This window comes from Leuciscus leuciscus (assembly GCF_965113295.1).
Source record: "Leuciscus leuciscus genome assembly, chromosome: 18".
Classification (NCBI taxonomy): domain Eukaryota; kingdom Metazoa; phylum Chordata; class Actinopteri; order Cypriniformes; family Leuciscidae; genus Leuciscus; species Leuciscus leuciscus.
In genome coordinates, this window is record NC_138742.1 from 3007908 (window position 1) to 3031761 (window position 23854).

At 40.9% G+C, this 23854-nt stretch overlaps 2 protein-coding genes across 2 annotated transcripts in view; one reads left to right on the top strand and one right to left on the bottom strand.

The window, feature by feature from the left end:
- Positions 1-118: 118 nt before the first annotated feature.
- On the bottom strand, positions 119-10271 carry prelid1b (PRELI domain containing 1b). The gene is made up of 6 exons (XM_082145755.1): positions 10200-10271; positions 9146-9254; positions 5662-5887; positions 4348-4461; positions 2321-2399; positions 119-1505 (listed from the first exon to the last, which is right to left on the bottom strand). Exons 2-6 carry the CDS (start codon positions 9235-9237, stop codon positions 1414-1416), a joined length of 603 nt encoding a protein of 200 aa, XP_082001881.1. The 5' UTR covers positions 9238-9254; positions 10200-10271; the 3' UTR covers positions 119-1413.
- A 110-nt stretch (positions 10272-10381) lies between these two features.
- Positions 10382-23854, top strand: part of LOC309480869 (atrial natriuretic peptide receptor 2) — a 29165-nt gene continuing 15692 nt past the window's right edge. The window contains exons 1-16 of the mRNA XM_082145555.1: positions 10382-12063; positions 12153-12258; positions 12936-13068; positions 16827-16959; positions 17800-17910; positions 18058-18160; positions 18515-18660; positions 19693-19765; positions 20306-20450; positions 20865-20951; positions 21036-21179; positions 21286-21407; positions 22435-22573; positions 22651-22699; positions 22808-22909; positions 23788-23854. The exon at positions 23788-23854 is cut by the window's right edge and continues 53 nt beyond it. Coding sequence (XP_082001681.1) covers positions 11941-12063; positions 12153-12258; positions 12936-13068; positions 16827-16959; positions 17800-17910; positions 18058-18160; positions 18515-18660; positions 19693-19765; positions 20306-20450; positions 20865-20951; positions 21036-21179; positions 21286-21407; positions 22435-22573; positions 22651-22699; positions 22808-22909; positions 23788-23854 — 1783 coding nt within the window. The 5' untranslated portion in view covers positions 10382-11940. The remainder of the gene's footprint in view (positions 12064-12152; positions 12259-12935; positions 13069-16826; positions 16960-17799; positions 17911-18057; positions 18161-18514; positions 18661-19692; positions 19766-20305; positions 20451-20864; positions 20952-21035; positions 21180-21285; positions 21408-22434; positions 22574-22650; positions 22700-22807; positions 22910-23787) is intronic.

Consider the following 23854-nt stretch of genomic DNA (forward strand, 5'->3'; position numbering starts at 1 on the left):
TAGATCAGATCACGTCACATGACCTTTCTGCGCAAGTCGCTCGTTTTATGGGTGAATCTCATTAAAACATGTTCAGGTCATATTTTACCATATTTATATATATATATATATATATATATATAGGAAATGTAATGACCATTAAGAATTGTGCATTGTGACTTTAAGAACATTCCTCCAAAGTTTCTCATTGCCGTAATGCACTAGTTCTTCATCATTCTTTTATATTATAATATTTTTGAAATTAGCATAAATTAAAGACAGTACAAATATTACAATGTATAAATACTTTACAGTTAAAATAATATATTCTTTGTTTTGCAGTCATATGGAAGCCCATTTCCGCCACATAATCAAAAATCATGCTTTTGTAAATCATAATTATGACATAAAACTCATATTTAGGAGATGGAAAATCGAAATTATGACAAGTTATAATTACGACAAATCGAAATTATGATGTTAAGTCATATTATAACAAAAACTGTAAATTGACAAGCAGTTGAAATTGACAACATTTTTAAATTGTCATAAAAAAAAGTCAATTATGTCATAAATATTCAAAATTGACACTTATATATTGACACTTATAATTAATGTTATAATTATGACATAAAAAGTTAAAATTGACAAACAGTTGAAATTGACATAAGTCATAATTATGTCATAAAAAGTTGAAATTGAGAAACAGTAAAACATTATAACATCAAAGTCATAATTATTATTACATAAAAAGTCCTAATGACATTAAAAAGCCGAAATTACGACGAGTCAAAGTTACGATGTTAAGTCATAAAATGACATTAAAATGGACAAAAAGTCGAAATTGACAGTCATAATTATGACATAAAAAGTCTTATGTCATAAAAAGTTGAAACTGACATGCTAAGTCATATTTAGGATATGAAAAGTCAAAATCATGATTTTAAAAAGTCGAAATTATGACATAAATGTTGTAATTATGACTAACAGTCAATTATGTTTTAAAAAGTAAAAACTTGACATACTAAGTCATAATTAGGAGATGAAAAATCGTAATAATGACATAAAAGTCATAATTAAGACAAGTCATAATTATGACAAAAAGTCGAAATTGACGTTCTATCATAATTTCGACTTTTTTAATCTCATATTTATGACTTTTTCTGTAAAGCTGCTTTGAAACGATACGTATTGTGAAAACCGCTATACAAATAAATGTGACTTGCATTGATTGAAATCAATTTTTATGTCATAATTAAGATTTACCAAAGCGTAATATTTGTGTCGTACGTGGAGGAAATGTGCTTCCATACCGTCCTGAGAATTATAATGAGATGCGAAACGTCTAAACTGCTGTGAAACAGTCGGGGTGATTTCGGGGTGACCGGGACATGTGACCCACAGGGTTCATGAAGCTCACTGTGTGGATATGGATCATATGTATTGCTGGGGCTTCTGGGATTTGGAGGCAGAGTTCATGTTTTTGTGTTTCTCTGCAGATTCTCCGTGACATGCGGTCGAAGCTTCTGAATCGATGAACACACACAGAGAAAAAGGAAAAATGAGAAGGAAACATTAGAATACTGCAGAATAACTTGCTCTTCCGACCGCATAAAGTTTCAGTCACAGACATAACACTGATAAACACCAATTGGGTTTCGTTCCCCTCCTTGTACTGTATCCATGTGATATCCGTGCATAAAAAAAATAAATAAAAAAAATACAATACACTTGATCTGCTGTTCTTCCGGTTATACAAATATAACAGAACATAAGGTTATTTTAAAGTCCTCCTGTGGTGAAAATCCAGCTTTTAATGTTGTTTATGTGTCTATGAGGTGTTTTTAATATGCTTTAAGACAATCCATGTGTAAGTTCATAAGTCGACAGCATTGCTGAGTATTTCCTCCTTAAAACTGCAGTGAACCAAAGACAGTCTCAAACACACGCTTTGAAATCGCTGGTGTTTCTGACGTCACAAACTACCTTGTAACCAATCAGATCAACGTGTGATCGTCAACCAGTGGATCTCTGAGCTGAGTGAGTGAGTGGAGGCGGGGCTCATTTGCATATTCATAGAACCGCGCATACTAAATGAGGCAAGGGTGTCGAGTTACTTTCAAGATATTTTAAGCATGAAGAATTTTAAATAAGTCATTTTGGTGATCAAATATGAGTTTTAATGGATAAAATGATTGACTACAGGAGGACTTTAAGAGTTTAAATGTCAGGAGTTCAAAAACTCACGTAAAGCGATGTATACTCTATAGTGAATCTCAACTGCTTGATTGTTTATATGAGAGTAGGGGACATATTAAGTTCATATAAATATATTTCTTACTCTGTAGGTTTGATAGCGCGTGCTCCAAACCCTTCATGGCTTTCGCCTGGTTACTCCTGAATCGGGCCAAACCAAACTCCTACAGGAAGAAGAGACACACGATTAAAGTTTAATGCTGAGAAGAGCCACATTTCACTCGAACACAGTAACTTGTGGACATTCAGTAGGGACGCATCGCCAAAATCTTGGCCGATAACCGATAATTCTTTATATTTGAGAGCCGATATATTGGCTGATAAATGTAAATCAGGGATCGGACTTTCAAGGACTACTTTTTTGGTTTTCAAGGACTACAATCAGAGATCTCACTTATCAAACAATATCTTTATTATCTTTCAAATTCTAAGGGTAAATAGATCAACAAAAATATACTAATAAAACAAAATGGTAAAAGTAAAAGTGTTAACCTTTTCACTTGCTTGTTTTTCAGTGTTTGGGCATTAGTTGTTGGCTAAAGCGAGGAGTTGACAGGAAGTGTGTCTGCAGTGGCGGTTCTAGAGGGGGGCCAGTGCCCCTGTGACAACAAGCTTGGACCCCCTTGTGGCCCCCCTAAATGTGGAGTGTGAAATAATTTTTACAAAACAGTTTTTTGCTATCGTTGTTTTTCACATGATCTGTTATTAGCCAGTGGCAACACGAATCTGCAGGTTTTTTTCTATTCAGAAGTTGGTGGACGTTTTGCACGAATATTATAGTTAAAGCAAAGAAGGAAATATAGAGGTGAGTAAAGTTGTTAATATGTTGTATTTGTATTAAATGCATTACAGAAGTGTAACGTCGTTAGATCAGCTAATCTTAACCTGGCCGTTTGTTAGTTTGTGGCAGTTTGAAAAAGGATCAAATTATGATCAACAAACTTAAACAGGGATGCAAACAGCGCGCTTTTCTGCGCCTCTTTTTCACGTCAGTTTGGGTGACTTGGGTCTGAGAGGGTCTGATTATAATTTCACAAAGTCATCTGAAGCCATTCCATAGCTTAATGTGAGGGACAGAAGTCTATTTACATCATTAAATTAAAGTTTATGGAAACAAGTTTTCCCTCATCTGTCAATCATTCTCCATTCAGTATTCAAACAGCGCGCGCGCCTCGTCCGGTTACAGCAGGATGCACGGTAAAACTCTCTCCAATATGATATATACACATTATAATGCTTGATCTGTAGATAAAAGGCAGTGGATTTGCATAAAATGACTTTATTTTGTGTATTTGTATTTTATGTTTGTTGCTGTTTTAAAACGACTCGCTACCGTGTGCCTGTTCACACCACAAGGACTATGAATCGGCATCAAACGCACAATAACTGGAATTTAAAACTTCACTATGTGAAGAAACAAATGATCAATAAACTGTTGGACAGATATAGGCTACACTAGGATTTGTGCGCTCGAAATTTCTTCGCTTTGTGCCGTGAACTTTTAAATGCGCACTTGTGCAGCGCTGAACACGGTGACTCCATGTTGCTTTGAGCACATCATTCTGCACCCGCGATGCGCATACGCGCTTTGTGCGCTCTGTTTTGAAGCGTTTCATATTATCATGGTTTTTCCTATATTTTTTATACCTAGCCTGCACAATACATTTAAAATAAGCATAATTTAATTGTATATTATACTGTATGCACTAAAGCTGGTGAAAACCTATCTCAGGTCCACAATGTCAGATGACAGATTAAGCAATTTGGGTGTTCTAAGTATTGAGTCAAGGAGGGCAAAGGCCTTAAATCTAGATGAATTTGCTGATCTTTTTGCAAAAAAACACAAAAATCGTAGAATGCAGTTAATGTGACTGATTCTGAATATGTAATGCAAATCTAAAAAATATAATGGAAATGCAAATACATTGTTGAATGATTGTTAACATGGTATTTAATGCCTATAGTCCAGTGCAGAAAATGATATGACAACAATAAGGTCTAAATGTAACTGGCCCCTCTAACAGTACAACTGGCCCCAGCTTGGCCCCCCCAGTTGAAATGGTCTAGAGCCGCCACTGTGTGTGTGTGTGTGTGTGTGTGTGTGTGCATCACCTGTATGGGTCTGGAGAGGCCGAAGACTCCTGATGAGATCCAGGCTTCCCTGGTGATCCGAGTCCAGACAGGCCGGTCCTGCTCGCCGAGAAACACACAGCGCTCCACGACACGCTGGTGACACACAAATTTTTTGTAATTTAGTTCTTATTGTTTGCTTGTCTTTTGTAATTATTGTGAGGACCTTTTTCTTACATTAGTTCACCTAGTATTAGCATATTACATCTGAAAATGACCAAATGGAACTGGATAATATTCTGATTGTTCCAATCCAGTCTGACTTCTGACCTGTAATGCTGCCTGAATCATAATCATAATTCGTTTTTCTTCTCCATTCTGTCACTGATGGAGTTTTGGTTCCTTGACACTGTCGCCTTTTTCCACCTTTGTGTCCATTTGGCTTTTGTCTTGCTTAGTAGGGGACATTAAATGTAACATTTAATTTAATATTTAACAATATTATTGATCTGCCTGCATTGGCACTATTATACAAGAACTGAACTGAGCTGGACGATGACATCACGGTTTACTCCAGAGCGGCTATATATATATAAATTAACTAAATAACTTTTTTTATATATAGCATGTTAAAATTGTCACTTTTTGAGGGTGAGCAAAAACTCACAGTTTTGTGTCTGTTCCTTTAAATGCAAATGAGCTGCTACTCCCGGCACAGGGGGCGGAGCTTCAGCAGCTTGCACTCACACAGACATGCAATGAAAATTTCTAAAACATTTAGCCTTTTATGGTCAAACCGGAGTCAGACAATGATGGAGAGACTCAAGAAGAAGTGACAACATGTAGACAACATTTCTATATGGTTAGTTGATGAATTTATGTAGCATAGGTGTAGTTATCTTCTAGTCATTGATTAGCATATTCTGTCTTGATAATCTATAAACTGGGCGGGGTTTATGTAAATTTTAGGGTTGGTGATGTCACTAACCCGGGAGGAATGTGGTGTAGTCTCTACCAGCCGTTTGTTGTAGTCCTTAAAAAGCAACTTCTTTAGAAGCAAATATCTCCCTTTGCTTTGAACTTTGAGCGTTGTAAGTTTGCAGATGTTGTTTATGCTCAAACAGCAACATTACACGCTAACTAAAGTTAGAAAAGTTAAATCATAATCAACCACCCCTTTAAATATTACATTTGACTAGAGCGGATTTCTGTCATTCTTTCATAGAAATACTTTTACAAACACAAGCAGTATTTCCAAGCATCGACTTCATACTTTCATTTATTTTTGCACTTGAAAGCATGTCGATTATTTCTAAATGAAGTGTAACTGTCAAGTATGTGTGTGTTGTCGTCTACCATAAACGTGGCATGATTTATGTTCCAGGTCATCGTGGTGAGGCTCCTGTTTGCGGGGTCGACGACAGAATCCTCGATGATGTAAACCGAACGCGACAGGTTTCCCGGGAAGACGCGCTCCGCCCAGCGAGGCATGCGATTGGTCTTCGTGAAGAGCCGTCGGGACAGGAGCAGGTTATCCGACGTCACCTTGCGAAAAACCACGTCTTCTGTCAGAACATGAGTGCTGGGAGGAACACGGTAAAAAATTATGAATTGCAACATTGGCAACTTGGTTTTGAAGCATACAAGTGAAAATCAGACAAAAAGGTTGAAGGGTCCAATCTTACACCCGGCGCAATGCAGCGCCAAGCGCGACGCAAGAGTGTTTTGCTAGTTTCAGCCCAACGCAGTTATCATTTTCACGTCCTGAAACCTGATCTATAGTCAATGGCGCAATATATATATATTTTTTGTTATTTAAAGAGCACGCTAATAGGCTAATGTGCGCCTATAAGCGGGTCCAGAACGCGCATACACTGCTTATTAAACACACAGGGACACAAACATGCCAAATATTTAAAATAAAAGGATTACAATGTAAAAGATTATTATTGTGTACATAAAGATATGGTGAAATCCGGCTTGTCCCGTTGATGTTCTGCTTGCGCACTTTAACCTCGCGCACGAGCAGATCCGTTTGCGCTGTGCGCTTTAGACCATGCGCTTAGATCGTTAAAATAGGGCCCGAAGACTGTGAACTTAACGGCTTTAATGAGGGAAAGAACTACAATCCCATGATGCACTGCGAATGACAATCAAATTGAAAACAACTTGGAATATATAAAAAATGTATGTTAATTATGCATGTAGAAATATTCTATATTTTTTATTGCAAAATTTGCATATCTATCTATATATACCCAGTAAGCACAGAACGTTCCCCTAACGTGATGTTCCCGTTTGGATATTATTTTGCCACCATGAATGAAAGAATGTTCCCAGAATGTTTCAGGGAAGTTATTTTTAAATAACCTGAAAAAACGTATACAGTACGTTTAACAAACCAAAAACTAACGTTCTATTTCCGTTAAGAAAACTTTACTCACTAACCCCAAAAAACACTAAACCTAAACCCCGTTAGAATAACGTTTTACAGACCAAAAACTAACGTTTCCTGATAGTGTGTGTACCCAGCTAAAAAATGTTGGTTCCCAGTTTGTAGAACGTTATTCTAACATTTCCAAGAACGCTCTTTTTTAAAGTTTTTTTTGGTTAGCTAGTAAAGTTTTCTTAATGGAAACAGAACGGTAGTTTTTGGTTTGTAAAGCGTTATTTCAACGTTCCTCTAATGTTATTCGTAACGGTTTGTTTTTAGTTAGCCGGGGAAGTTTTCTTAACGTTCCTAGAAAATGTCAAATGTTATTCTAACGTTCCTAGAACGTTTTTTTTTAAGGTTTGTTTTTGGCTAGTCGGGAAAGTTTTCTAACGGAAATAGAACGTTAGTTTTTGGTTTGTAAAACGTTAACGTTTCCCTAATGTTATCCTAACGTTCCCAGAACTTTAAAAAGGTTTGTTTTTGGTTTGACAGGAAAGTTTCTTAAAGTTTTCTTAAAGTTTTCGCAGGGATTGGGCTGTGTGTGATCTCGGTGTGTACCTGTATGGGTCAGTGTTTACCTGTATGGGTCAGTGTTTACCTGTATGGGTCAGTGATGGGTCAGTGTTTACCTGTATGGGTCAGGGTTTACCTGTATGGGTCAGGGTTTACCTGTATGGGTCAGTGATGGGTCAGTGTTTACCTGTATGGGTCAGGGTTTACCTGTATGGGTCAGTGTGTACCTGTATGGGTCAGTGTTTACCTGTATGGGTCAGTGATGGGTCAGTGTTTACCTGTATGGGTCAGGGTTTACCTGTATGGGTCAGTGATGGGTCAGTGTTTACCTGTATGGGTCAGGGTTTACCTGTATGGGTCAGTGATGGGTCAGGGTTTACCTGTATGGGTCAGGGTTTACCTGTATGGGTCAGTGTTTACCTGTATGGGTCAGTTTTACCTGTATGGGTCAGTGTTTACCTGTATGGGTCAGTGTTTACCTGTATGGGTCAGTGATGGGTCAGTGTTTACCTGTATGGGTCAGTTTTACCTGTATGGGTCAGGGTTTACCTGTATGGGTCAGTGTTTACCTGTATGGGTCAGTTTTACCTGTATGGGTCAGTGTTTACCTGTATGGGTCAGGGTTTACCTGTATGGGTCAGTGATGGGTCAGGGTTTACCTGTATGGGTCAGTTTTACCTGTATGGGTCAGTGTATGGGTCAGGGTTTACCTGTATGGGTCAGTGTTTACCTGTATGGGTCAGTTTTACCTGTATGGGTCAGTGTTTACCTGTATGGGTCAGTGATGGGTCAGTGTTTACCTGTATGGGTCAGTTTTACCTGTATGGGTCAGGGTTTACCTGTATGGGTCAGTGATGGGTCAGTGTTTACCTGTATGGGTCAGGGTTTACCTGTATGGGTCAGTGTATGGGTCAGGGTTTACCTGTATGGGTCAGTGATGGGTCAGGGTTTACCTGTATGGGTCAGTGTATGGGTCAGGGTTTACCTGTATGGGTCAGTGATGGGTCAGGGTTTACCTGTATGGGTCAGTGATGGGTCAGGGTTTACCTGTTTGGGTCAGGGTTTACCTGTATGCTAGAAGCATACATGTACACACTGACCCATACAGGTACACACTGCCATTTGATGTTGGGCAATGTTGTGGTCGCGCCGGCGTCTCTTACATTATGAGCGCACTTACCACGCGCAACGCGCCTACATTTGAAATAACGAAATTTTGGTCGGCAGGAAAAATGGTCCAGGGTCTGTATAGGTCAGTGATGGGTCAGGGTTTACCTGTATGGGTCAGTGATGGGTCAGGGTTTACCTGTATGGGTCAGTGATGGGTCAGGGTTTACCTGTATGGGTCAGTTTTACCTGTATGGGTCAGTGTATGGGTCAGGGTTTACCTGTATGGGTCAGTTTTACCTGTATGGGTCAGTTTTACCTGTATGGGTCAGTTTTACCTGTATGGGTCAGTGATGGGTCAGGGTTTACCTGTATGGGTCAGTGTATGGGTCAGTGTGTACCTGTATGGGTCAGTGATGGGTCAGGGTTTACCTGTATGGGTCAGTGTATGGGTCAGTGTGTACCTGTATGGGTCAGTGTCCCATGTCCCAGGTAAACCTTGACCCATACAGGTACACACTAGGGGTGTAACGATACACGTATTCGTATTGAACCGTTCGGTACGAGGCTTTCGGTCCGGTTTTCGGTACGCATTTTCAAACCGAACGGTTCGTTGGACCATTTTTCCTGCCGACCAAAATTTCGTTATTTCAAATGTAGGCGCGTTGCGCGTGGTAAGCGCGCTCATAATGTAAGAGACGCCGGCGCAACCACAACATTGCCCAACATCAAATGGCAGTGTGTACCTGTATGGGTCAGTGTGTACCTGTATGGGTCAGTGTGTACCTGTATGGGTTGGGGTATCTCTGCCAGAAGGCCGTGGACACCTGCTCCCACACGCTCTTGATGTCCGTCTCGCTGAAGAAATGCTTCCCCATCACGAGCCCAGCAGAGCCTGAACACACAAAACACAAACACTTTGTGACACTTCCTCTTTTCAGCTTCTCTTCTAGCATTTTAGACCTACACACATATCAAATATGCTGGTATTAAATATGCTGGTACTAAATGATTATCTTATTCATAGATCATGGTATTTACATAGTACATGTAAAAAAATATATAATTTGGTAATACTTTATTTTACAGTGTCCTTGTTACATATGTTGCATGTACTTACCATAGTAATAACAGTAAATTATGCATAATTACATGCAACTAACCCTCAACCAACCAAACCCTAATCCTTCCCTGACCCTATAGTAAGTACATGTAGTTGCTTAATATTACTCAGTACTTAAATATATAATTACACTGTAACAATGACACCCTAAAAAAACTGAGTCATTGTTTTTGTTAATGTCAGAAACTAAAAAAGTAAAAAGGCGAAAAAGTGCGGTTACCATGGAGATTTCAAAAACGTCTATCGACCGGAAGTAGTATTAGCAGATAATAACACAGATAATAACACATAAAGCCGGACCACACAGAATCAGACATTAACAAACACACTGAGACTGTGAATGTGCAGAGCCTTATTAGAGCTTATATGATGATACACTCATGTTAAACGGTATTGTCGTTTATCTTCCGTAATCCTCTTTAGCTAAAAACAACAACCTACTCCTCTCCTTTATAAAGAGATTATTAGTCAGATTAAACATTAATTACAGCTCTTAAATGAACCCGTTTCTCTCTTTGTTATGTGTATGGATTTTTCGACGTTATCATCACACTATTATCCGTCTATTGCCCGAATAACGCGTCACACCATCAGCAGCGCGCGCACGAGACACGAGCGAGACAAACATATGAACGCGAATAATCCCGAATAGAAGCCGCTTAAACACGAGTATAAAGTGTGAAGCAGAAATGTATTTTACTTAGTAAATTCACTCACTGAGATCCTGCAGCTCCGCTTCAAAATCACCGACATCCGCTGCATTTCCGCCCTCTGTGCACGCGCACGTGCGCGTGTCCGCGTCAAAAGTAATAAGAGTAAAGTTACCTATTATTATTACTCTATATTATCAATCTTAGTAATGCTCTAAAATCATTACTAAAATTATATATATATATTTGAAGCTATAGCTGTAATACATATTTTATATTACATATTTTATTTCATTTATACATATTATCCAGAAATATGCATATAGTCCATATGAAACTGATAACTCAGATCAATGCATATTAATTAAATAATCACGAAAAAATACTATTCATAATCACGTATTTGTGGGTTATATATTCATATATATATATACAGTACAGGTCAAAAGTTTGGAAACATTACGTTTTTTTATATTTTTGAAAGAAGTCTCTAATGCTCATCAAGGCTGCGTTTATTTGATCAAAATAACAGAAAAAAAACAGTAATATTGTGAAATATTATTACAACTTAAAATGATAGTTTTCTATTTGAATATACTTTAAAAAATGTATTTATTTCTGTGATGCAAAGACGAAATTTCAGGATCATTACTCCAGTCTATCACATGATCCTTTAGAAATCATTGTAATATTCTGATTTATTATGAGTGTTGGACACAGTTCTGCTGCCTAATATATTTGATGAATAAAAGGTTAAAAAGAACTGCATTTATTCAAAATAAAAAAATATTTTCTAATAATATAAATCTTCTTTAATATCACTTTTGATCAATTTAACACATCCTTGCTGAATAAAAGTATTGATTTATTTCAAAAAAAGAAAGAAAAAAAATGACTGACCCCAAATGACTGACCAGTAGTGTATATTGCTGTTACAAAAGATTTCTATTTTTAAAACATTTGCTTCTTTTTTTTTATGTTTTAATTTATTTTTTTACTTTTTATTCATCAAAGTATCCTAAAGTATCACAGGTTATGAAAATATATTAAGCAGCAGAACTGTTTCCAACTTTGATAATGAATCATCATATTAGAATGATTACTAAAGGATCATGTGATAGACTGGAGTAATGATCCTGAAAATTCAGCTTTGCATCACAGAAATAAATGATCATTTAAAGTATAATAAATTAAAAACCAATTATTTTAAATTGTAATAATATATCACAATATTTAAAAAAAAAATCTGTATTTTTGATCAAATAAATGCAGGATTGATGAGCAGAAGAAACTTCTTTCAAAAACATTAAAAATAGTAATGTGTCCAAACTTTTGACCTGTACTGTATATATATATATAACTAAGTTCAGAGTCAGAACGACTGATTTACTCAAATCACATAAAACATGAATGCAGAAAATAATGTAGGTGATCATGTAAAAGAAACCCTAAAGGTTTCTGCAGTTTTCATTTCAACCACTAGATGGAGACGCGTTTCCACTTTTAAAACTAAACTCATTATATCGGCATCCGAGCACTAAAATAACACACTCTAAATCATGAACACACTCTACACATCAAACACACTTTCATTAGAAGCGCTTTTAACTGTCTATAATACATGATTATTTATAAATAAAGACATTTAGTCATTTGTGTGTCTCTTTTAAGAGTCTGCACAATTTAATAAACAACTTAAAACTTACTAAAATGTTTAATTGATGATGATAATCGTTCAAACAAACATGTGAATAATATGAAAGTATGTAAATGTGTTTTAATTGTGGTCGTGTGAGGATGAAGGACGCATGTGCAGAAACCCCTCATCATCATCATCCTTCAGTCTGAATCTCATTACAGTCTCACAGCCTTCAGAGCAACAGCAACAACACACACCTGTCGACATGAGCCCATCTCTCTACATCTGCACGGTAAGAGCGCTTTACTGGGTCTGTACAAGTAGGGGAGAAGTTTCACAAACGAGCTGCTGGATAACCTGTGTGTTGTTGTGTTGTTGCAGATGTGTTTTGTGATGTGTGTGTTTGGATGGCATGATCTGGATAACAGTGAATATGATTGCTGGCCTCTGGACAAACCAGATGAACTCAACATGATCGACTGCGGAGGTACGACACACACGCACACGCACACACACACACACACACACACACACACACACACACACACACACTCACTCAGACACACAAACACACACAGACACTCACAGTCACACACACATACACAAACATGCAGGCACTCACTCACTCAGACACAAACACAGGCAGACACACACGCACTCACTCACTCAGACACACAAACACACACAGACACTCACAGTCACACACACAAACACGCACGCACTCACTCACTCACTCACTCAGACACACAAACACACACAGACACTCACAGTCACACACATACACGCACGCACTCACTCACTCAGACACACACAGACACGCACGCACTCACTCACACACTCACTCAGTCAGTCAGTCACACACACATTTGATGTTTGTGTGGCTGTGTGTGTGTATATGTGTGTGTGTATATAGTGCCTATATATGTATATGTGTCTCTGTGTATATGTGTGTGTGAGTATGTATGTGTGTATATTTATTTGTGAGTGTGTGTGTGTGTGTGTTGCTTTCTGAAAATGTAAAAATGCTGAAAGGTTTCAGTATAAGTACTGATACAGTATAAAAATCATTATGTCTATGGAAAGTCCCCTAACATGCGTGTGTGTGTGTGCACGTGTGTGTGTGTGCACGTGTGTGTGTGTGTGCGCGCGTGTGTGTGTGTGCAGGTCTAGAGATGGCGTGGGTCCTGCGTCCTCCAGAGAAGGTTCTGAGCGGTGAAGATTTCTCTGTCATTTACTCTGTGACCGTCAGAGATGAGTTTTACCAGTGGGCCGTCGACAACAACATCTTCATACACCGGTATCATGATCTCATCTCTACTTCATTTATATAGATAGAGAGATAGACATACATTATATATATATATATATATACTGTATATATATATATATATATATATATAGAGAGAGAGAGAGAGAGAGAGAGAGAGAGAGAGAGAGAGAGAGAGAGAGAGAGAGAGAGAGAGAGAGAGAGATCCTTCAGGGAATGAGGGTTCCCATCAGTCAGTCACGTTTGGTGACATGCACTGTCATATTGCAGCTTCACACTGATAAAGGAGATGCTCTGCGTGGCGGAGAGCTTGTTCGTTTCCCACTCGTCCCGAACCCCTGATTGCTGAGGATTCCTGGGACGCTTGTGTCCACATAACTGATCCCGAGAGGGAGCTCGAATAAGCTAGTTCACACCTGAGAGTTGCACCGAGGTCCGAACCAAAGTTCATGTTTTGATACATTTCGGTAAGCTTTGGTTTGGTTTCACATTGCAGTTATGCGAGCGCACTAAAGCACTTCACGTGACACACTTGTGTCCTGTCGTCATCATCTATGTGCGCTGCATCTCTACATTGATTGGTTTGTAATTGCGTGTTGTCAATTCGTAACTTTGACAAGAATGAATGAACAGACGCATATCATTCCCACTATATTGTTATTATTACGGCATTACTCCCTGCAGCACCAACTATACTCAAGGCTAGCTCACATTCGCCAAATGAACGTCCTCGTTGTGCGAACATTTAATCGTCGCCGGCAGGAAAGGAGGAGAAGAGCAATCCTGCGGGATCATCCGGAACTTCCTGTAAATGGTCTGAAAGTCCGAACCATACAGAAAATGTGTTCACACTAGAAAGAACCAAACCTTCGTTCAGTTTGATCCGGACTGAGACTACCTCTTTTCGTCTGACCAAATTTCGTCTGTTCGGTCCGGATCGTGGTCCAGGAGAGGGTTCACACCTGTCATTTTGATTCGGATCAAACTGAAAAGTCTGAAAATCCGGACCAAACAAGGGTAGGTGTGAAAGGGCCCTCAGATGCGACTGCACACATCCCTGAGCGGGGTAAGGGCAGCCTCCGTTATTAGGGATATGCTCAACCCTCGAAATCAAAACGTAGAAACGGTATGTCTCTAGGTAAAATCAAGACGTACGCGCACAAACACTGCAAACCAATCCTGGGGTGAACGCACATGAGGATGCGTTTCTGCGTGAGCATCTTGAACGGGAGTTATAAAAATAATTCAAGCTATTTAGACCAAAACTTTTTTGCACCAGGCTGTGAACATGTTTTTCTGCTGTAAAGTGGGCCATTTTAACATGGGGGTTTATGGGATTGAGTCTCTTTTGCAGCCGGTCTCTAGTGGCCAGTCGATGAACTGCAGTTTAAGTCACTTCAGTGTTGGATTCATGAGAGAGGCCGCAAGGTTGCCGCTTGGGTCAAAAGCCCTATTCGGACGGGATTAACTCTACAAGGGGCGATGGAGTGTAATTTTACCACAGGATGCCTGTAATATTAATGGCCAAGACACACGGGATAAGAGATCTCAGTAAAACCAGCAGAAGTCTGAGAGTAACTCGATTTACACACTGCCGTCACTCCTGTCGTCATGTGTGTGTTACGCTGCTTCCTGATATCACGTGTGCAAACACATATAACCTATATTTATATATATATATAAAACAGTGTCCGGTCGAACGATGTATTAATGAACTTCAGATTGGATTGTGTTGGTAATAGGCTCTTATCTAACGCTAAAAGATGTTTCGTGCCGCTAACAAGTGCTGTCGATCTTCTCTCTGATCTGAATGGTGTGTGTGAAACACTTGAGTTTTGCCACAGACTTGTTCCAGCGACTAGAACACAACTTTATCAAGCATCTCCATACTTGAAAAACCGCGGAAAACTACTTTTAAACACGAAGTGATGGAATATTTACGTACATATTTACAGCGGGTCTATTCGCACGGGATCAGTATCACCTGAGGTCATTATTCCGGACCTTTTTACTGAAGGTAAACGTCACCGTAATCTTTACTGACATTGTCCGTCATGATCACTGAGATGCACATTCGGATGGGACTAGAATCACAGAGAAGCTCTGGGTCGGGTTGCACCAGCCGTTCGTAAGTTCTTTCTTAAATTGGAACGTAAAGTCCACACTAGAGGCTTAGTAACTACTAGCTAGTTTGTAACTAACTCTGAACTTTATTCCGTTGCACCATTTGTTCGTAAGGCAGAACGTAGCTAGTAGGTCGTAAGCTCTCCGTAAAGTAATGCGTAGTCGCGTAATATGACGTTTAGCCTCGATGATCCAATAGCAGCCTTCAAATACGTGAGCAGATGTTGTGTTGAAATGCTGTGAATTTCAGTTTATCCTTCATTCTTTTGCCTCACGTTACTAACGGTAAAAATAACTTTCCGTTAAATACAATACTTGATCATGAATAGCATAAGTGTTTTTATATGTAAATAACAGTCAGAAACTGTATTTGAAATGAATAAGGATCAATAAATAAATATTGATACAAAAACATAAGAAATTATGTTTATTGATTATGACTGATATTTGACATGCACAACATGGACCGATGCACACGGCGGCGCGCTGTTTAGGACGGGTTCGTGTTAAAGATAGCCGCCAACAAAGTAACGTTAATCTTTTCACATTATGTTCTCTCTTTTAAAATGTAAGCGAGTGTAAATGTCAGCATCATATATGTCTAAAGAATTGAAGTCTGTCAGGTAAAAGAAGAGCTTATTGATGCAGTTCAGTCTGTCTGATATTTTATTCCCACCGTTACTCCTGATCGGAGGCTGCCGTAAATATTTAGTTTATACGTAGAGTTACGCTTCAACTAAGTTTAATGGTGCAACTCAAAAATATTTAGAAGTGCGTTAGTCGTAACTTGGTGTCCATTTACGTCAAAACTAGGCTAAGTTATAACTTACTGGTGATTATAACCAGTTACTGGTTATAACTGGTGCAAACGGCCCCTGGTGATTATGACTTTACCCCTCCTCTCCATGTTACACTAGTCCCATCTGAATAGGGCTAAACACTGCAAACCACTCTTGAGGGCGAACGCATGTGAGGACACGATTCTGCGTGAGCATCTTGAACAGGAGCTTATGAAAGGCAGGATACGATACGACAGGATAATCTCTAATTAGCAATTAAAATGGCCGTTTCTCTGCCATAGGAATCCACTCGGATGTAGGACGACTGGAATGAGCGATCGCCGTCACAAACGCTCGGCTCCGAAGCAAAGCATGAACGAGGGAGTGCGAGTTAGCCGTATTTATACCCGTATGTGTGTGTTCGACATGCAAATCTCACTGGTTAAAATCAATTGGCTCGTTTATAGGGGTGTGACAATATATCGTGACACAATATATCGTAATACAAAAATGCAACAATATGTGTCGTGGATAGTTCACCCAAGATAAACATTTCTGGGTGAGAAGTTTTCAGAGTTTTAGTGTCAGTCCTACATTGAACTACTATATATAATGTTGAATATCAACTGTTTATTTTTTTTTGTTAATCTTTTATCATAAATCTTGGAGTATCGCAATAATATCGTATGGTGAGTTCAGTATCGTGATATGTATCGAATCGTGACATGAGGGTCTCGTTACACCCCTGCTCGTTTAGGTCCACTCTAAGATGATTGGGCTCCCAGGCGTCAGTATCGACGGGACGTTGAGCGGGACTGACTGTATGGGAGCGACTGGTATAATGTTGATTGAGTGTTGTCTAGCAGTGTGTGTGTTCTCCATCAGGTCCATCACAGATCCGGCTGAAGCCCGGCGCTTCTGTGAGCAGCACGAGTGTCCCAGCAACTGGAAGGATGCAAACGGAGAAAACTGCTGCATTCATCATGCCAACATCCACTCCTGCCCCATGGGATACATGGTACCAAACACACAAATAAAGCGGCTGAATAAAGAACCTGTGTGTGTGTGTGTGATGGGCAGGTTTAGGAGTCAGTTAGTGTGTGTGTGTGTGTGTGTGTGTGTGTGTGTGTGTGTGTGTGTGTGTGTGATTGGCAGGTTTAGGAGTCAGTTAGTGTGTGTGTGTGTGTGTGTGTGTGTGTGTGTGTGTGTGTGTGATTGGCAGGTTTAGGAGTCAGTTAGTGTGTGTGTGTGTGTGTGTGTGTGTGTGTGTGTGTGTGTGTGTGTGTGATGGGCAGGTTTAGGGGTCGGGTTAGTGTGTGTGTGTGTGTGTGTGTGTGTGTGTGATGGGTAGGTTTAGGGGTCGGGTTAGTGTGTGTGTGTGTGTGTGTGTGTGTGTGTGTGTGTGTGTGTGTGTGATGGGCAGGTTTAGGGGTCGGGTTAGTGTGTGTGTGTGTGTGTGTGTGTGTGTGTGTGTGTGTGTGTGTGATGGGCAGGTTTAGGAGTCAGTTAGTGTGTGTGTGTGTGTGTGTGTGTGTGTGTGTGTGTAATGGGCAGGTTTAGGGGTCGGGTTAGTGTGTGTGTGTGTGTGTGTGTGTGTGTGTGTGTGTGTGTGATGGGTAGGTTTAGGGGTCGGGTTAGTGTGTGTGTGTGTGTGTGTGTGTGTGTGATGGGTAGGTTTAGGGGTCGGGTTAGTGTGTGTGTGTGTGTGTGTGTGTGTGTGATGGGTAGGTTTAGGGGTCGGGTTAGTGTGTGTGTGTGTGTGTGTGTGTGTGTGTGATGGGTAGGTTTAGGGGTTGGGTTAGTGTGTGTGTGTGTGAACCTCAGGAAACTCACTGTCATTGTTATGTTTGTTCTGTAGAAACAAGCGGAGGAGCGAATCTGCGGCCCCTGGATCCCCGACGACGGGCGAATATTCACTCACACCATCTCCACTTCTGGAACAATGATCCAGACCAACTGGAGCGCCAAGGTCCTTCACACACACACATACACTCACACACACTCTATCTTACACACACTAACACACTCACATACACTCACTCACACACACTCTCTCACACACACATAGACGTTTGTACCTTCATGTCAGTGTTGTGATCTGTAACGCTGTGTTCAGGTGGTGCTGTTCCACGAGGGATTGACGTCTCTGATCGCTCACATCCGTGTGGGAAACATGCAGGTCGCGCTGGAGGCCAAGAGCACCGTCCTGCCCGCCATCAGTACTGTATCTGTGTGTGTGTGTGTGTGTGTGTGTGTGAGTGTGTGTGAGTGTGTGTGTGAGTGTGTGTGTGTGGGAAACATGCAGGCCGCGCTGGAGGCCAAGAGCACCGTCCTGCCCGCCATCAGTACTGTATCTGTGTGTGTGTGTGTGTGAGTGTGTGTGTGAGTGTGTAAGTGGGTGGGTGTGTGAGTGTGTGTGAGAGAGTGAGTGAGTGAGTGTGTGTGATTGAGTGTTTCTTTAGATTTTTGTATCGTTCTTCACATTAAGAAGAACTGATCTTTGAAAGGTTCTTTGGAAGAGCCTTTAATGTCCATGTAGAGCCTGATCTCTGATGTGTGTGTGTGTGTTTCAGTGTGTGGTGACGGTGTGTGTGAGGAAGAGGAGAGCTGCTCGACGTGTCCCGCTGACTGTGGAGACTGTCCTCTGAGTTCTGCTGTACGAGCTTCCATCGGCCTCACCGTCACCTTCATCATCATCAGCTTCGTCACCAGTGCCATGGTGTGTGCACACACACACACACACACACACACACACACACACACACACACACACACATAAAGAGCATAGAATACATGCAGAGAAACTGTACAAAGATTTAACACAAAGTTTGACGCTCAAAATATGCATTTCTATCTATCTATCTATCTATCTATCTATCTATCTATCTATCTATCTATCTATCTATCTATCTATCACATAGCCACGTAGCAACCACCCAGAACACCATAACAACCACCCAGAGTACCCTAGCAACCGCATAGCAAACCCCTAGCAACCACTCAGAATACCCGAGCAACCGCATAGCAACCACAAGTACCATAGCAACCACATAGCGACACCCTAGCAACCACCCCATGTACTTTAGAAACAGCATAGCAACACCCTAGTAACAACCCAGAGTACTCTAGAAACCGCATTGCAACACCCAAGTAATCGGCAATCGTTTTTTAGATTTATTTTGGCCGATCTCTATGCTGGACTTACACATAAACTGCATTGCAATCATTTCCCAAAATGCCATTTGTGTTATGAAGTCTGTAAACAGGGCCTTAACGCAGGCAGTGGAACAAATACTGTACCAGACATTCAGTCCACATGCTGTTGCTGTTTTGCGCAGGTGTGTGTTATGTAGTGAATGCAGTGGTTGCCTCTAATTTCAAATGGCTACAGATATGTTTAAGGCCAGTTTTCCTGTATTAGAGCAAACTAACAACAAATAAAATTTGCTTAAACAAAGAAAGAATCGGCAACTGGTATCAGAATTGGCCGATTTGCTAGTAAAAAAAAAAATCTGAATCAGCCGTGAAAAATCATGATCGGTGCATCACTTTCAACACTTGAATTTTCTCATAATATATATTGCATACACACACTCACACACACACATATATATATATATATAGTTATACATGCATATATATATATACACAGAATCTTATATGCGGCTTTGTCTGGTTTGAAACATTTACTGCTAGTATGATAATGATGATGTGTGTGTGTGTGTGTGTGTGTGTGTGTGTGTGTGTGCAGTGGTTTAAATATCAGAAACAGAAACTCTTGTGGGATGAGAGCTGGATCATCGACTTCAATCATATTAAACAAGGTGAGTGAGAATCCAAGTGTGTGTGTGTGAGTGAGTGAGTGTGTGTCTGTATATGTGTGAGTCTGCGAGTATGTGTCTGTAAAGTGTGTGTGTGAGTGTGTGTCCGTAAATGTGTGTGAGTGCAAATGTGTGTCTGTGTGAGTGTGTGTCTGTAAATGTGTGTGTGAGTATGTGTCTGTAAATGTGTGTGTATGTATCTGTAAATGTGTGTGAGTGTGTCTGTAAATGTGTGTGTGAGTCTGTAAATGTGTATGAGTTTGTGTGTCTGTGTGTGTATGTCTGTGCATTTGTTTAAGTGTGTTTAGGTTTGTGCGCATGTGTTTGTTTCAGTGTCTAATGTGTGTGTGTGTGTGTGTGTGTGTATGTCTTGCATTTGTTTAAGTGTGTGTAGGTTTGTGTGCATGTGTTTGTTTCAGTGTCTAATGTGTGTCTGTGTGTGTGTGTGTGTGTGTGTGTGTGTGTGTGTGTGTGTGTGTGTGTGTGTGTGTGTGTGTGTGTGTGTGTGTGTGTGTGTGTGTGTGTCTGTGTGTGTGTGTTCAGATTACGTTGCCCGGGCGACCATGGGCAGCATCATGAGCGTCCCGGCGGCGAACAGCGACTCTAACGCGAGCTGTGTGACGGGCCTGAGCTCCTACACCGGCGTCCCCACGACACGCAAACAGCTCTACACACACACCGGCATCTAGTGAGTTCATACACACACATAACGTATGCAAGTTTGGGCTCTGTGAGATTTTTAATGTTTTTGAAATAGTCTCTAAGATGTTTTTGAAATAGTCACTTCTGCTCTCCAAGGCTGCATTTATTTGATCAAAAATACAGTAAATCAGCTGTTTTCTATGTGAACATATAGTAAAGTTTAATTTATTCCTGTGATCAAAGCTGAATGCTGCTTCATATTTGTGTGGAAATCGTGATACATTTTATTTTTCAGGATTCTTTGATGAATAGAACAATTATTTGAAACATAATCTTTTGTAACATTTAAATGTCACATTTGACCAATTTTATGCGTCCTTGCTGAATAAGTGTTAATTCCTTAAAAACAAACTGAAACTTTTGAAATACATAATGTTATTAATTCTGTTAATCTTTTCAGTGATGGACGAACCGTTGCCATCAAGAAAATAAAAACAAAAACATTTTCTCTCTCGAAGACGATTCGCCAAGAGGTGAAGCAAGTCAGGTGAGAATGACCCGTACACGACATCATGATCGTCCTCCTCGTTACGGTCATCAGTGTGATCCAGGTGTGTGTGTTTGTCTTCAGGGAACTGGACCATCCGAACCTCTGTAAGTTCTTTGGAGGTTGTGTGGAGCTTCCCAACATCGTCATAATAACAGAGTATTGCCCTAAAGGAAGCCTGAACGACGTCCTGCTGAACGACGAGATTCCTTTAAACTGGGGCTTCAGGTACACACACACTCACTCACAGACACGTACGCACACGTCCACGCACTCACACACACAAAACAACACATATATAAAATAACAAATGTAAGTCTGTGTGTGTTTGCAGGTTCTCCTTTGCGACAGACATCGCTCGTGGCATGTCGTACCTGCATCAGTTTAAGATCTGCCACGGGCGGCTGAAATCAGCAAACTGCGTGATCGACGACCGCTGGGTCTGTAAGATTACAGGTACAGCGCATGCGCCTCTGTCATACTGCTCGAACTCACCTGTGCTGTCTGTAACACACCTCTGCCGTCTGTTACACACCTGTGCTGTCTGTAACTCACCTGTGCCGTCTGTAACTCACCTGTGCCGTCTGTAACTCACCTGTGCCGTCTGTAACTCACCTGTGCCGTCTGTAACACACCTGTGCCGTCTGTAACACACCTGTGCCGTCTGTAACTCACCTGTGCCGTCTGTAACTCACCTGTGCCGTCTGTAACACACCTGTGCCGTCTGTAACTCACCTGTGCCGTCTGTAACTCACCTGTGCCGTCTGTAACTCACCTGTGCCGTCTGTAACACACCTGTGCCGTCTGTACCCACCTGTGCCGTCTGTAACTCACCTGTGCCGTCTGTAACACACCTGTGCTGTCTGTAACTCACCTGTGCCGTCTGTAACTCACCTGTGCCGTCTGTAACACACCTGTGCCGTCTGTAACACACCTGTGCCGTCTGTAACACACCTGTGCCGTCTGTACTCACCTGTGCCGTCTGTAACTCACCTGTGCCGTCTGTAACACACCTGTGCTTCTGTATCTCACCTGTGCCGTCTGTAACTCACCTGTGCCGTCTGTACTCACCTGTGCCGTCTGTACTCACCTGTGCCGTCTGTAACTCACCTGTGCCGTCTGTAACTCACCTGTGCCGTCTGTAACACACCTGTGCCGTCTGTAACACACCTGTGCCGTCTGTAACACACCTGTGCCGTCTGTAACTCACCTGTGCTGTCTGTAACTCACCTGTGCCGTCTGTAACACACCTGTGCCGTCTGTAACACACCTGTGCCGTCTGTACTCACCTGTGCCGTCTGTAACTCACCTGTGCCGTCTGTAACACACCTGTGCTTCTGTATCTCACCTGTGCCGTCTGTAACACACCTGTGCCGTCTGTAACTCACCTGTGCCGTCTGTAACTCACCTGTGCCGTCTGTAACACACCTGTGCCGACTGTAACTCACCTGTGCTGTCTGTAACTCACCTGTGCTTTGAGCAGATTACTGTCTGTGGGTTTTCCGGCGCGAGGACTGCGCTGAGCCGCTCACCACGTACCAGCAGAGACTGAAGGAGGTTTACACCCCACCTGAAGCCCAGAGCGGCAGCCAGGAGCCCACGCTGGCCGGAGACGTGTTCAGGTAAACACACACTAACACACATCCTTTAAACTCACACACACAGTATCATAACAGATTTTCAATGTTTTCATTTGCAGCTATTCAATAATCTTATTGGAGATTGCGACCCGGAATGATCCAGTGCCGGTGAGCATGTGTGTAAACGTCTGTCATGATTATTGACTGATCATCTGATCCTAGCTATTGACAAATAACGTGTGTGTGTGTCTGTGTGTGTTTGTGTGTGTGTGTCAGGTGGATGACGGCTCTCTGGAGTGTGGCTGGTGTCCTACGCTGCCGGAGCTGATTTCGGGGAAAGCCGACAGCACTTGCCCCTGCCCTGCTGAATACGCTGAGGTGTGTGTGAACTTGTACAAGTCTCATGAAAACATTCACCCCAAAACAAAAGAAAAAATATATTACTTCAAGAAAATGAAGACTATTTTTGGGACTTAAGTTTTTTTTGGAACAAGAACAAATGTGGGTGGGGCTTGATTTTGTCTGTTGAGAATTGATTGAATGGTTGTGGTTTGCCATTGGTGGATATCATGTGAGTGACAGGTTGCCCCGCCCACATCATCAGAGAAGAGAAGAGATGTCACTGTTATTCCAATTCAAGATTACCAGGAACATGAATTTAACACAATAATGATGTGCACCGATAAATCATTTATAATATATATATATTCAGCAGCTCTGAGATTCACCGTCGACAGATGAGCTCATTAAAATCACACTGTTATGATAGTTTGATTATAAAGTATATTTGAGACTATAAACTATATAGATCTGACTATGTGAGACTATAAACTATATAGATCTGACTATGTGAGATTATAGTTTGAATGAATCTCTTTTCTTTGTGCGACACACTGACATTACAGCACAGAACGGCTCTATTCCTGAACATTGTATAAGCATTAGTTTCATGTGTCACTGAACGGTAGAGAGACTCTCGGGAGCGTACACGACACATGCTTTTGATTTTCCTGATGAGTCCTTCATATACAAATCAGAATACAGGCTTTGTACAGGAAGGTCTCGTTTTTTAATTTTCGTTACAAGCTGTTCACACACTGGCAATAAAAAAGCGATTAATACATGAAAATTCTTGTTTAAGATGCTTGTTATGTTATGCTCTTTTTAAAAATCAAGCGTATGTAAACTATGTAAACTTATTTTACTTTCTCTTTCTCTCTGTTTCTCCTCCTTTCATCCTGTTTTCATGCTATCAGCTGATTCGTCGATGCCGTGCTCATAACTCCGCCCACCGGCCCACCTTTGAGCAGATCCGCAAGTTTG

Coding starts and splice junctions, on each gene's coding strand:
- prelid1b (XM_082145755.1), bottom strand. CDS start 9,237: ATGGGGAAGCATTTCTTCAGCGAGACGGACATCAAGAGCGTGTGGGAG. Junction 2,400..4,347: donor GCCTCTCCAGACCCATACAG/GTGATGCACACA, acceptor TTCTTCCTGTAG/GAGTTTGGTTTGGCCCGATT. Junction 1,506..2,320: donor CGCGCTATCAAACCTACAGA/GTAAGAAATATA, acceptor TCATCGATTCAG/AAGCTTCGACCGCATGTCAC.